This window comes from Polyodon spathula, chromosome 22, assembly GCF_017654505.1.
Source record: "Polyodon spathula isolate WHYD16114869_AA chromosome 22, ASM1765450v1, whole genome shotgun sequence".
NCBI lineage: Eukaryota > Metazoa > Chordata > Actinopteri > Acipenseriformes > Polyodontidae > Polyodon > Polyodon spathula.
In genome coordinates, this window is record NC_054555.1 from 21,559,293 (window position 1) to 21,574,144 (window position 14,852).

The 14,852-nt window shown below is 37.1% G+C and overlaps 1 protein-coding gene across 1 annotated transcript in view; it reads left to right on the forward strand.

Annotated features, from left to right (window-relative positions):
- Positions 1 to 13,639, forward strand: part of LOC121297163 (phosphatidylinositol transfer protein beta isoform-like) — a 63,929-nt gene extending 50,290 nt beyond the window's left edge. Inside the window, exons 9-11 of the mRNA XM_041223253.1 lie at positions 3,053 to 3,163; positions 3,728 to 3,850; positions 11,904 to 13,639. Coding sequence (XP_041079187.1) covers positions 3,053 to 3,163; positions 3,728 to 3,850; positions 11,904 to 11,954 — 285 coding nt within the window. The 3' untranslated portion in view covers positions 11,955 to 13,639. The remainder of the gene's footprint in view (positions 1 to 3,052; positions 3,164 to 3,727; positions 3,851 to 11,903) is intronic.
- Positions 13,640 to 14,852: the final 1,213 nt, after the last annotated feature.

Genomic DNA, 14,852 nt, shown 5'->3' on the forward strand with positions numbered 1-14,852 from the left:
AGGTTATTTTCTAACCTATAATTTCTAGAATTGTTAATTTTATAAATGTTTTAACTGTTTTAAAACTAATTGGACATTCCAAAATGAGATAGTAACCCAAATCCAGTCGTGCCAGGTAGCCGCCTTTTCCGATTATTGAACGGCTTGCAAATGATCATTCATTATGGCAAAACCACCTGAAAAAAGAAAATTGAGATCAGAGAATGGTAGAATAAATCCTTGACAGAAAATCGCTAGTGTATCCACCATACATCTTTAAATTCTTACACTACGGTTTAAATTGCAGCACAGTAGCGTTTAACATTGCTCTTGGTCATTTTCTCCCAAAGCAAACCCACTTAAATATTAACCAAAATTATCAAAGGAAGGGGGGGGGGGGGGGGGGACATAGAAAGAGGTCTTTCTACCCCTCTCTCTGTTTAAGGGAGAGACAAATAAAACCTATTCACCAGCAACAAGCCAGCTACTCGGAAAGGAAACCCATTCGGCAGTCTGGGACAGTGTTGGAGGAAATATTATCACTCGTAACTGTCTCTCTTCATCTGTGCTTCTCTGGCCTGTTAGGATCCACCGCTGCCATAAAATATAGGCAGTCGCTCAACAGAACAATCACTGCAGGGTAAAAGATCACTCGGACAACTTTACTTCATCTTCTATACAGAACCTCTGAGGCCTCCAGAGGTCATGTTGGTTGTTTTTATTTGTGAAAAGCTACAGTTCCTTCTCAAGGTGGAAACTCAGTGTTGAGCTGACAGATTCACTTGAAGCCTGTGTTGAATAAGTTAGCAGGCGTACCATTGCAAAGCGCTTGGACCCCTTTTCTCTGCTGCTTCTGGCACAACTGATCACAGCTCTGCTTTTGATTCTCAAAAAGAGAGAAATTATTAACTGGGAGGAGGGGGTGACCACAATGAATCCTGTTTGTTTGGCCCCAGACAGTTTTCCAAAGCAGACAAGTTAATTCTGATCTTGAATAAAATATTTATAAAAGGTCACTGGCTCATTTATATTTATGGGAGGCTTTAGTCTCCTTTTTATAATCGATTTAATACAATGTTGTTAACAATCTTATTACTCTCATGTTCCATAGGACATGGTATTATAATAAATAGCAGACCCATGATGCAGCCTTTGAAATGTCTTTGAATTGAATGGCTTATCAGATGGAAATTACATCACATTAAACTATACTGTAATTATTAAAAAAACAAAACATTAATACAGTGTAGGGTGCTGTAAGATACAAGCTGATTTTCACCCCACTCCAGAAATATACATAGAACACCCTACATGATACTCTTATGAGCTGCCCTTACAGACCCTAATTAGAACTGATCTTGGACTATCTAATGTTCACTAGGTGCTAATAGGGGCTTGTGGAACCAGCTATGTATAAAATGATACCTTCTTACAATGAAGGACTGTCTGGAGATTAGTTAGTAAGTATGCTAGCTGCAAGCTGGAAATGAAACCTGACCAAAAAACAAGACACATTGTTATAATTAAGCAGGGCAGCTCATCAAAGTAATGTCATCAAAGATGACATTAACATGCTCAAAATCCAACATATTTTTTTATTGGTTTTGTTAGAAGTCTGTACAGTGTAGCAACACAATTCAAAGCCATCTGAAAAGTAGCTCTGATCATGTATGCCTTTTCAGGTAAATCCCATTACAGCTTTCATTTTCCACATTTCACAGCTTTTTTGATCATTTTTCCCTGAGCAGAGAGAAATGCAACACAAATAGGTTTACAATGTGTGTACCATCTCACGGTGTTAACCTGCAACCATCTTGCTGCTCGAGGGAAAATCGAAGGGCATTTGAATAAGCTGAATTGTTAAATGTGTGTGTTTTCCCAAGATCACTTCAACAGTGAGACTGAAATAAATAATACAATCTGGGTGCTTAAATGCACTTTCTTACTTTCATGAGCACTTCGGCCCTCATTTTTCCTCTGTTTTGAAGATTGCTTTGGTCTTTGGCTTGTATTTTGTCCTTCTTTAAAGTTATTTCAAATATCTGCTGCTTCCTGGTATCAAATAACTACCTGATTCCCTCCAGCAGTCTAGCTGCAACCAGGCTCAAGATATCATAGAGAATTAGATACCTAGAAGAAATGGCATAAATCAGAAACATTGTTTTAAAAAGCAGCAAAAGATTTGCAACACTTTGCCCTCCTTTTTATGAGGTACCGGCTGTGGTGATTTAGTTTAAATCAAGGGGCTTTGGTGTTAATATAAGAACATTCGAAAATGTATTAAGAGGACACCAGTCAGCCTTTCTAAGCTGGTCTGGTTTCTAGTAGCTGATTTGATATCAAAACTTTGTCAAATTGGGTCTTGAAAGATTCAAGTGATTCTGTCTCAAGAACATGACTAGGTAGCCCATTCCATAACTTCATTCTGAATGAAGCACCCCTCATTTCACAGTATACAGTGATGCCATTATATTCTATGGTGAATTTGGATATAGTGAAGGCATGTGTTTTACGCTTACATTTTTCCCAGTCTTGAGGACCACGCCTCCAGTTGTGGTGGACCTTGGCACAGGTATTTGAATCTGTGTTGTCAAAACGTACTTTTTACAGATTTTTATTTTGGCCTATTGAAAGCTGTGTCTTGAACTACTCGTCTGAATTTGATAAGCTATGCATAATCATGTGTTACAAGCTTTTTTCTACTGTGAATATTGGTCATGGTGACCTAGTTTATCATGCTACTGACACCAAACTGTCAGAGAGAACAGGATTACAAATGTTATCCCTGCTGAAACCAGCTATTGGAACAGTTATTTCCACTTACTAGGCACCTAGCAGGCATATAAAACCTGCACAGTAGATTCAATCAAGAGTGTACAAACAGTTACTTTTTAGAACTTTACGGTAAAGGAATTAATGGACCTTTTTTTTTTTTTTTTTGAGATTGCTTCTCACACAAGTCTAATGAACCAGCAAGTCCAGCTGCAAATCAGTAAACCCTCAGCTCTCACCAGCATACATCATGGGCTATAACATGTTCTGTAACATTTAAACTGTTTTTCCCTGTTAACAGAAAGAACTAGCTGGCAACCAGGACTGTCCTCGAATGTGTGCTTACAAGCTGGTGACCGTCAAGTTCAAGTGGTGGGGCCTGCAGAACAAAATTGAGCACTTCATCCACAAGGTAATGTCTCTTGAAGAGCTGCTCCTTTTTCTTTTCTATGCCTCACACATAAAATAATCAGTTTCTGTTTTTACGGCATGGTACTGATGCACACAGCTGAGTTTTAAGCATCCTTATTCAATACATCTGTCTGTCGCACTACATGGTGAACACAATACATGCTTTAATTTTGCACCGTTCTTAACCAGGCTTGTATCATACACGCCTAGCCTCCTCTGCATGTTTCATAATTGCACTTGTCTATAATCGAATAAACTACATTTGTATACAAATCTTTGAGGTACTGTGCTGTAGCACAATTGAGAGTCTCCTATATGTTTTTCCTCTGGTATGGTCATGCAGTCTATCACTGTCAGAATACAGAGCTGCAGGTTACAGTTACGTCTGCAGGTTACAGTTACACAGAGATCACAGAGCTGTTCTCCTCGTCTGTCTTTCTTGATTCTGCTAATGAGGGTCGTAATTGATTTATTTTAATTCTAGGTATTTCATTTGATTTCTGCTTTGTTCTGGTAAATGGAACCCGTGTGTAATTTTGCATGTCCTTCATGTTGTTACTTTCAGCAAGAGAAGAGGATTTTCACCAACTTTCATCGCCAGCTGTTCTGCTGGATTGACAGATGGGTTGAGCTGACGATGGCAGATATCCGGAGAATGGAGGATGAGACCCAAAAAGAGCTTGAAGAGGTACAGAATTCCTGAAACATCCTTTTCATTAGCTAGCTAAGACAGTAACAACTCTGGTCAGGTGTCAGTTACTTGGAATAATTCGTGTTAATGCGGTTCTACACTGGACGTGAGTTTTTATCTACATCAAACGCGAACGCTCCAAGGTGGGGAATCTTTCACGTGAGCCTGTTTTTATTTCTGTTTGATTCCGTTCATCTCTTTAGTGCCAAAAAGGGGTCCAAAGGTATGTATGTACACATAATTAGGAAAATATTGGTATAAATGTTGTGATATGACAGATGAAGTTTTTGTACACTGGTGGATTTGGAGGTTTTAGAAAAGGCTTCCTGATTTCATTGCTATAGACTCACAGGACACACCAATAGTGCCTGCAATGTTCTGTATTACCCTTATTTAGTGGTGTCTTGATTTGCATTTAATGAGCAATCAGAGCAGAGGATACCGCTGCACTTCATGAATCCGTTTCTCCTCGTCCATGTGCCACATGGATTTGTGTTTTGACCTGTGTCAGGATTGTTGACGTTATTTCAGATTGGTCCATTTCGTTGTGAAGTGTGTGTGGGGGGGGGGGGGTAAAACTGTTGTATTCATGCAGGCACACTTGCGCCACCAAGACTGGCTGCTCGCGTCGCTGGTGGTGGTGTAGTCACACTCATCCATTCCAGTCGCTTCGGAATGTTTTGCTCCTGTCCAGTGTAGAACCGCCTTGTGAGATAGTACTAGGAAGACAGGCTTTACTTGGAGATGGATTTAAGTGTGATGTTACATTTACCAACATGTTTAACACGTATCCACATAGCTTTGACTCTAAATTTGTATCTTTTATCTTAAACGATACTGAACACACTGTAGTGTTTCAAACACACTCATCGCAGTCTTCTGTCCTATACCAACTGCTGCAATATCTTCCAACACAAACTGCCTTGCCGTTTCGTATTTATTGACTTTTTAAGTTTCTGCTTTATTCACTTTAGATTTATTGTTTTCATATTTGGTACACCAATCTTTTTAGATTTCTCTCAAGTTCCAAGAAAAAAAAAACACTTTTTACTGCCAAACTATTAACCAGTGGCACTGCTGGTTTTGTTTTCACCCTCTCAATAGTTTTATGGGTGAGCTGTTATCTAAATACGCCACATATGATGTTCATCTTTTTGAGTGGGATTTTCTAACACTGCACTGTGTTCAGTAAACAATACACTGCTGGAGCTAGGTTCAAATGTACCCTAGTACACCCACAACTACAGTAGTATAGGGAAGACAACTCGTCACAGCAAAGTCATCTTAGGTGCATCCATTTTTACTACAAGACAACGAACTCTTAGTAATGATTTAATTAACGCTGAGTGGTAAGGGTTAAGATTATATTACGTGCTTATAGAAAATGTGCAAAGTCCTAATCAAGATCGTTTGCCTACATTACCACACATGTTTTGACGATTTTCACTTAAAAATATTTCTATCTCTTTTAATGTGATGCTTTTAGTATCTGTAGGCAAAAGCATAGGATTAAACAAGTAACTGAACACCTTTGCAGAGTGCACTTTGGCAGACTTTAATTTTGTTATGCTAATAATACCTTTTAATAATAGTAATGTTGATGTTAATTTTAAAGGGGAACAATACTTCTAAAGCATTTCTCTCAAATTTCAATTTAAATACTGTCAAATTAGTCCTACAGTTTCTCCCCTTAACTTTGGTTTTTACATTAAGAAATGTAAACTTTATAAAAGTCCCGTATGTCTTTAGATAACTCTGGGGTTTTCTCCAAAAATAATTGCTATGATAAATATATTGTTCCCCTTTGAATCAAGTGTATGGTTAGATCTGTGTACACGGAAGTCTATTCATTCCACACAGCAGCTAGGCCACACAACATACCACTGACGTTGGTACAAGTAAACTTAAAGGTGGAATGAATATGGTATTCCGGTTATTAGATTTTGACTTGTCACCACAAAAGTGAAAGGAAAGCAATAGAACATTTCATTCAGCCTAGCAAATGCTGTTGTGAGAAAAGTCACTTCTCAACATTGCAATGAAACTGTTGGAGGTATATTGGGCCACAACATTCCAAGAGCACCAACATTCAGCATTGTCACTATCTGTGTGAGTGAGACTCTTAGTGTTACAGAGCACCCTGCAAAGTTTACAAGAAACGCATTACCTTATCTTGCTGTGTCTCATGGTGCCTGTATCACAGCGTTCTGTTAAACATTTTGCCAACTCATTTGAAATATTTAATCCAACCGCTGCAGGTGCATGGTATTTTACCAGCCGCTTTCCTTCCACCTTGTGTTGCCACAATAGAAACTGTACTAACCCATGAATGAACGGGGCTCCAGCACCAGTGGGGATGAGTTCTCCACAGGCATTCGTCGCTCCAATTCTCTTCTCTGTTCATACTAACCCAACTCCACTTCAAGGCTTGTGACTTCTAGCTGACCGTTTTATTTTACGTCTAGATGCGTAAGAAGGGTTCTGTTCGAGGCACGTCGGCAGCGGACGATTAGGAGAGTCCTCTGTAGGTTCAGAGGCAGGCTGTGTAAGTTTATGGGAGGAGGAGAGAGATCAGAATGCAACGCATTGGTGATGAATATTTCATTTCAAACAATCAGTTATCCCTATTCTGCAAGCGCAGGTATTTTGCTTCCATTTCTGTCACTGGAATTCTGTTTTTAAATAGTGGCGAGACAAAATGGTATGGTAATACTGTAGTTACCCTTGGAAACATCTAAGAAATGTTTTGGGAGAATGTTGTAGTCTGCTGTGTGCTCCCACTAATTGCTTTATAGATAGGTAGATTTTTATTTATTATAAAGTAAATGTATTTGAACTTAATGGTATACATTTCTAGTATAATTTTTTTTTAAAAATTGACTGTACTATTAATATAGAAAACAATAGAAAATAATGCACAGCACAAGTATAAACTGTTGTAAAGCCAAATATTGATGAAATTTAGAACAATGCTTTAAACAAAAGAAAGCACTGCAGACCAGCGTTTGTAAGGATTGACTACAGTGTAAAAAGCATTAGTAGTTGTTCATTAGCATTATTCATATTTGTGTCTTTTGATGGCTTTTTAGCTGGCAACTTCTAACCTAACCTGTATTCCAATACAAATCTGTCCAATTACCTAGTTAAGATATAATTAAATTACTGATACGTTTTAAAATAAGTACACTAGACTCTCACTAATTCAAACGCTGTTCAGATTATGATTTTGTTTGGAGTATAAAAATCTACATTTGTATGTTTTAATACTAGGTCATCAAAATCAGTAATACACCTTTTAAAATATATATATATTTTTAAAAGCTGTAAATGTTTACTTCTGGTAAGACTAGGATAGTATAGCTTGGTTTCTACAGCTGCTAAAGGCATGCATTTCATTATGATGGCATGGTTCGGGCTACATGTCTGTTCTGATTACTGTGGCTTGGATTAGTACACTGCAGTAGAAAGAGTCTACAGTACATTCAACTGTAAGAGCATGATGCATTTACACTTTTGGAAACTGAACAATTTAAATTGGAAAGCTGTATGGAAACTCCTCCTAACTCAAGCCAGTGAAACAGGAGAATAGCTGGCCTGGGAAAGCAATGTGCTTGCTCTCTCGAGGCAGGTTTACATGCCACAGCTACATGGTTAACGCAAGTAACCTGCCCTGTGAAATGTTTACAAGGGCTTAATTGTTCGACCTGTGAACCTTTTGATCCCTGTGAAAGGAGTGGAAGCAGTATGCGTGACGTTTCAGATTATTCTGATTTGCGTTTATTCACATTGTGCTGATCTCCACACACGTATGTGTTTTCTTGCTGAGGCTGGAAACCCGGCTGGTCCTGCAGTCTTCAATTCAAGTTGAATCATATGTTTGCCATGTTGTATCATCTCGGGCTTTTTCATGTTGGGCACTAAATGGTGTGTTGTACTGTCATATTGGGTCAAGCAGTGATTTCATTTGTGTATATAAAAAAAAAAAAAAATAATAATACTACAACAGGTTACAAGCAACATGATAGGTTCTAGTAACCTTAGAAATCCTGGTTAAAGTAATAATTACTACAGCATTTGTATGTAAAGCCATTCAGTTTTCAGACTGCAGATCAAACAGATCACACATTTTTTCTATGGATAATTTTGAAGGAGTTTTAACCAATAATTTGAATCCATTGTATCGCCTCTCTATTAGCATTAGCAGAATTATAGTGGTCCCTGTGATCTGTTGCCATGTGACCTACAGTCCAGGGCATGATTGGGTACTAAATAGAAAGCCATGCCTTCTCTTACAGTTCAAAGTCAGGCCCAATGTTGTAAATACTATTTCGAAAATAGGTTTTAAAGCCTGAACTAGTAATGCATTGGGAGACAAGTCCTAATTCTTTTTCACTTGAACACTTCAGAGATATATAGCAAACCATTTTATTTGCATAACTTTCTGTGGTGTGTGTGTGTGTGTGTGTGTGTGTGTGTATATATATATATATATATATATATATATATATATATATATATATATATATATATAATATATATATATATATATATATATAAAAAAAAAAAAAATATTATTAATTGCTAATTGTGTTATTGTATAACTAGGGGTCTTAATTTCGCTGACCTGTTTAAACATGAAATAAATCGAGGTAGACAATATTTCAGAGCATTATAAAAGCCTAAAAATAGTGGTACTTGCTTCCTTACTAAAACAGAGTACTGTCATTTGTTAAAGGCAAGCATGCAACGTCCCCCAGCAGTTGGTGCCGACATTCTCTGTCTGGTGTGGACTTGCCCATACATTGAGACTGCATGTCTGCATCCACTGAATTGGTTGGAAGTGTAAGGCAAAGCTTTGTCAAGTTATACAGATGTGGAAATAGAGTAGAAACAGTCCCAAAACTTGGTTACCCAGGGGCATCTGCTATACTTTCTTAATAAAGGCTATATAAGCAGCATGGTCTTTATCATGTTATTTGTCCCATCCAATAATTTAATCTAATATACAGTAATAATATAAGTAATATAATGTATAATAGAGCCTGATATTGATGTGATACAGCCATCTGCTGTTTCTTTGCATGAGATGGCTCTTTGTATCAGATGGATATGACTTCACATTAATTACCTGTACTGTGTTGTTACTCTTACCTCACTATATATTATTAAAGCATAAAGTATAAGGTGCTGTGTCAGCAGAGTTTTTCACCCACTCTGGGTCACAGCAGCCAGTAAGCCCACTCTAACCTCTTGGAGCAGATGTCCGCTGGTACAGCACCTTATACAGTGTTCTGTATATAGCATGACTACACATTTGTGTGTCCACCTTTTTATTAGTATTAAAGTCATGGTAAAAACTGATAATAAAGAACCATACTCTTGTAAACTCCTTGCATGCTTTATTTTATTATTTATTTCAGAATTCTCCCTTATACCTCACTTTTGCTCTTATAACTGCTCATGCACAACATGGTGATTTTTCTTGTCTTATTGCGGCATTTTGTTTTTTGCCCATTTCATGCTGCCATGGTTGTCACAGAGTGCAGTTCAGTGTCACTTCCAGGTGGTGGCCATCTTCCCTTCTGTTTGCCTCGTTTCATAATTCACTCACTTTCATAAAATTATTCACCTGTTAGGCAATGCAATTAAGCATGACCACTTTTATAAACAGTATTGTGCCTTTTAAAGTCACTTACTGCTTCATGAATGCTATACTATCTGGATGCCTCCTGGTATAATTCTGACAAAACTACCTGCCTTTTTATTTTTAACAATGCTTCCATTCATTTGAAAGGTGGACTGTTTTGGATAATTTCCAATGTAGTGGGTGTTTCTCCTTTTCTTTTTCTTTTTTTTTTTTTCCTTCCTGAAAACAGTTACTAGAAATGTTGACTGCTTCATTTAGCCTGTCCAACTTTGTAAAACTTGATTTATTCTCCTTGCTTGTATTGTTTTAATAGGAATTTTGTTTTTTGTATCCATATTAAAATTAGGGTCAGTTCTGACCCAGGTTAGAATGGACTGTTTAGTCCTTAAAACTTTCAAAATAGCAAGGATATATTGTGATTTAAATACAAATTTTAAATCTTGTATTTTGGGGCAATGAAGAACATAATTAAGACATATTAGTAGGTAAAATGCTTAGGTGCATCCAAGTCCTAACCAATATTTAAGCGCAGCACAGAAACCAGGACCAGAGGACACAGTTAGATATGAAGTGGAGATAGACTTAGGACAGAGGGTCGGAGATATGTTGTTGATGCTGAATAATTGGGATCCTTTAAGACCCGAACTTAATAATCGGCTACTAGGAAAAAGAGAAGCATAAATGGGCTGACTTGGTTATTTTGTTATGTTGTAATCGAACAAATCTTATGTCCTTTGATGGAGGGGGGATAAAGATATTCTGGTTTCAAAAGTATATTTGGAGCCTACAAATAATATATCCAACTGCAATTATCTAGAGAACCTGTCCTTGTACTAATGGCACTCATTAAGGGAGGCTATGTTGGGATTTTTCATCAAATTGGCTTGTAATATGCTACGGGCAATAATTTATGCTATATATGACACATTTCATTTGGGCAGACTGCTATTTTGAGATGAAAGAGAACTTAAATGTATTTAGTTAAGTTACTGTCAAATAGTGAGTATAATCCCACAACTACTTTCTGCTTACATTAATATTTATTTATTTCAGCTGAAATATGTTGGAGTCAATAGCTTCAAATGCCATTTTAATGTTTTTATTTTTTAACATGCTGAAAGGTTAGGTAGCTCTCAAATGGAGTGTTAAACTGTATCTGTAGAATGCTACTAAATGCACTGCTGACTGCTAATTTTTTATTTCCTCATTTCAGAATAGAGAAGGTAGACACCAGCACATAGTATTCTGAAATGGGAAGAATGCTGTCCTCAACATGTAGTTAATATAGCTAAAAGCTACCTCAATAGGGGTACTAATTAAATCTCAGAATTTTAGCAGCAGAACTCAAAACAACTCTGAAGGATTTCATTTATAAAAGGGAACAAGAAACACACACATTAAAATAGCATTTGATGCTATTTATGTTTTAAGTAGGCCCAGTTGACAGCACACTCATGCTTACGGTCTCCTTGCAAAGCTTGACATGTTGTGGAGGCTTGCTAGCCCATGTTTGGTTCTCTTAACAGTAAAAGCCCCAGATTTTACAAATGAGACTGATTTAACATACCAATGGAATTCTGTTCTTGAAAAGAGTCTGTACTGTGTTAGTATGCTCTGCCTCCACCTGCACCACATTGCTCCAATGCAAAGTTAAATATCTATGAAAGAAAATGTTTCACTGGAGCAAGTAATAAATGAGGCCCTTTGTTTGAGACATTTTGTTTTATTACAAAGATTTTCAAAAATTCAGTCCCACATTTGGTTTCTGTTCCAAGCCTACATCAAAACTTTCCTGCATAGTTATATTTTAGTGTCGTTAAAAATACGTTTCAATTTTATTGTTATTATTAAAGGTTTACATATTAATAAAATAATTATTATGATATTAATAAGTATATAATAATAATTAATAAATTAATAATAATAATAACTAAAATAAAACCTCCATGGTAGCAGAGTCTCTGCTACACAAGCCTATCATTTTTACTCAAAGCCTTCTTGTAAGTGGGAGACAGGAGTGTCCTGGGGGAGAGTTAAAAAGGGTTAATTGGGCCCACCTTTACATGTTAATTCTTCAAGCAATTAACCATACGATCCCTTTTACTGAAGCATTGACCTCACGAGGTGGCACCATAAGGAGGACATTTAAAGGATATAAATAAACCTGCAATTCTAGGTTTTAATACTCCTATTGGCGTTGCCCCACAGACAGCTGTTCATGTATAAGGCGGGGCCTCATTTTGGTGACCAAGGCTTAAATGTACCTTGTCAGTTACTAACAATGCATTGGCAGCACACCGAGCTCTATCACAGACTGGCTTTTTCAGTACAGAATGTTAAGGAAGATTGTGATGTTGAACTCACTTCTCCATTTTTTCTCTTTCGTTTTGTTTCCCTCCACAGCTTCGGAAACAAGGTCAAGTGCGAGGAACTAGTGCAGCAAACTCAGAATGAGGCCAATCGCTCACAGCGGTTACCTTCTCACATCATTTAGGGGTTTGTTACAAGAGATCGGCAGTACTGTACCTCACCTGTTGAAAGCTATAGATAAAAATACTCACTGTAAATACCAGGGGCAGCATTTTAAAATCAAAACAATCCAACGACTCCCAATAAAATGCACTGTAGCAACAAAAAAAATACTAATTGGTAAGATCTACTCATCCAGGTTTTGGACCAATTTTCTTCCCCTTTTTTGTGTTTTTTTATTTTTGTACGCTGTCATCAGTTTTCTTGTTTAATTTCTTTAACAAGCCCCCCCCCCCCATTTACATTTTCAACATCTCTGCTTTGAATCCAGGTTTTGAATGTCAGCTTTACAGTTATACTGAAGACTTGACTTTTTGTTATTGCTCTCTCCTAGCTTATGTATTTCTGTTTGTTCTGCCTTTGGATGCAAGTAAATGCTGAGGACGGCTTTAAGCTTTTGAGTCTTCACTCATGTAGTAATCTTGGGCAGCCAGAGTTAAATGATTGCTGTCTGGGTTAGGAAACTGCAAAAGTACTGCCACAAGTGAAGCACAGGTAACAAGGTTTGAAGCGCTCGGGGTTAGCCTTTTCTTGTCTATTTCTTTCCTGGACTTAATCTCAAGCACTTGCCCTCAAAATATGCTTGAAAACTGCATTATTTTTTCATGTGATGAAATAAGAGATTTCATAGGGGCTTTGCTTACAAAATACAAAATGCTGCTGCTGATGACTCCAGGTGTTGGGATCAAGTTCATTAGAGCTGAATTTGACATATTTATTCAGGGAAATATTCCGAAATGTTTTTGTAATTAAGATCCTCTAGCTTTTAATAACATTAGAATTTCAATAAAAAAGTGAAAGGAGACATGCTTTGTGGCAGGGCAGTGCTTGATGTCTGCATTTATCTTTTCATACCATCCTTGCTATCCAAATAGATGGTGTTTCATGAAAGGATATAATGAGGAGACCAGTATGTGGGACAGAAATCTGCTTCTTGTTCAAACCCAGCCTGCAGTTTCATCCTTGCTCATTTACAATGTGCTACGACAAGGGAGAGAGTCTAGGGATAGATATTTTATTTGTTCTTCATAAATCTAGCAGCAGTGTATCTCAATTCAACATGCATTTGATAATTGCTATAGGCAACTGCACTTTTATTTTTTGGATGTTTGTTTTTTTTTAATTTCTGTGGTTTTGAAGTTGTGTCACTCACTGGGTCATCTCTTACCATGAGGATAATACAGCTATCTCTGTGTGCAGTAATAAAAGTGGTTTTATTAACTTTGAGTAACTTCCAATTCATCAATATCAGAGGTATGTCTATCCCTGGAATATCAGATATGCAGGCATCACCTTTCCTTGACCATCATTGAAAAACAGAGTTTACTTTCTGTACAGCATAATTATCAGGGGAGGGGGGTGACAAATGTACAGTATAATCATGTTTAAAAGGTACCTTACTTGCAAAATTGACTACTGTTAATTTTCTGAACTGTGGATCATTTTAAATGTTTCTTTTTGTTTTTTTTTCGATCATCTGTGGAAATTCAGGGGAAATTTGTAGCGAATGTAAAATGTCAAACATTTTTTCTTTTGCGGTTACACTTGTGAGCTGTAAGAGATATAGACAGTGGAACTAAACTGAATATCTAATAAATTTGAACACAAAATATGTGTTTTTTTTTTTTTTTTGCCTCTTCTCCTTACTTTGTCCTGCTTCAGAATTGTGAGTTATTTATTTGCTGGTTACTTTTTAAACAGTGCACTCATAAATAACTACAAAATATAGCCTAGCAATTACCATATTCATTCCTTCACGTTAGTTTAATGACAGCTCCCTGTACATATGATTAAAAATGATTCCTTTGCCACAAATCAAAGAACAGTCATAGATTGTGTGCCAGTTCGAGACTACATTCAGCTTCCAAAAGGAAGAATTTAGGGACCACACCTCTGGTGGACTGCAATCCTAATGCCTCATAATTAGGCTTGGGCCCCACTGGTGGTTTTGTACTGGTTTCCACTGGGGCTAGTTTGTGACCACCAAACTCCTTTCACTTAAGGAGAACTGATCTACATTGAAACACAGGTAAGTTTTTCACATTTACATTTGCACATTGGCCATCTCAAAAAGAAAAAATTATATGTTAGATAAAAAAAATGAAATTACCTTACAAATGAGTTAACCTTAAACATTCATGGCTAATCGGTGCATTATACACTAGTAAGGTATACTGTTTTTTTTTTGTTTTTTTTTAATCTGGTAAAGAAATATTGAAACATCTGCTTTTCCTGTCATGTAATTATCAGTAAGTCTTGTATATCAGTTTTGGCACGGCAAATATGTAAAGAAAACAGCAAGGTTGTTTAATGGGCCATTAGACAATGAGGATATATTTATAGTTAATATGGATATTATAAACATGTATTTGGTGGAGGATTTTACACATTTAAAGGTGGTAGCCTTTAACACTGGTAGGTGGAGTCATAATATGCTTGTGAATCAGCCTGCTGTGCCACTACTGGAACACTGCTGCCTTCTGCTCAAGGGGCATGAGATTCATTACAAAAGGCTGAGAGATTAGGAGGCAGTGGAGCCCAACTGCAATTGGAGAGGGTTGCCCTTCACTTTCATTATTTGTTAATTGGGGGTTTCAGTCTTTCATCCTCTTGTCCACACAGAGCATCTGATTGTTGTGAAGACAATATTCTAACAAATCAAGTGCAATATCCATCACTGCATTATAAATCTTCGCGATAGCAGAGAGAATGAATGGTTACCATGCCTGCTGAACTTCTGGCTGTCTTGACGAATCTAAATTGTTTTCAAAAGAAACAAACCCTTGAAGGCTGTGTTAAAGCACACTTAAAGCCTACTAATGT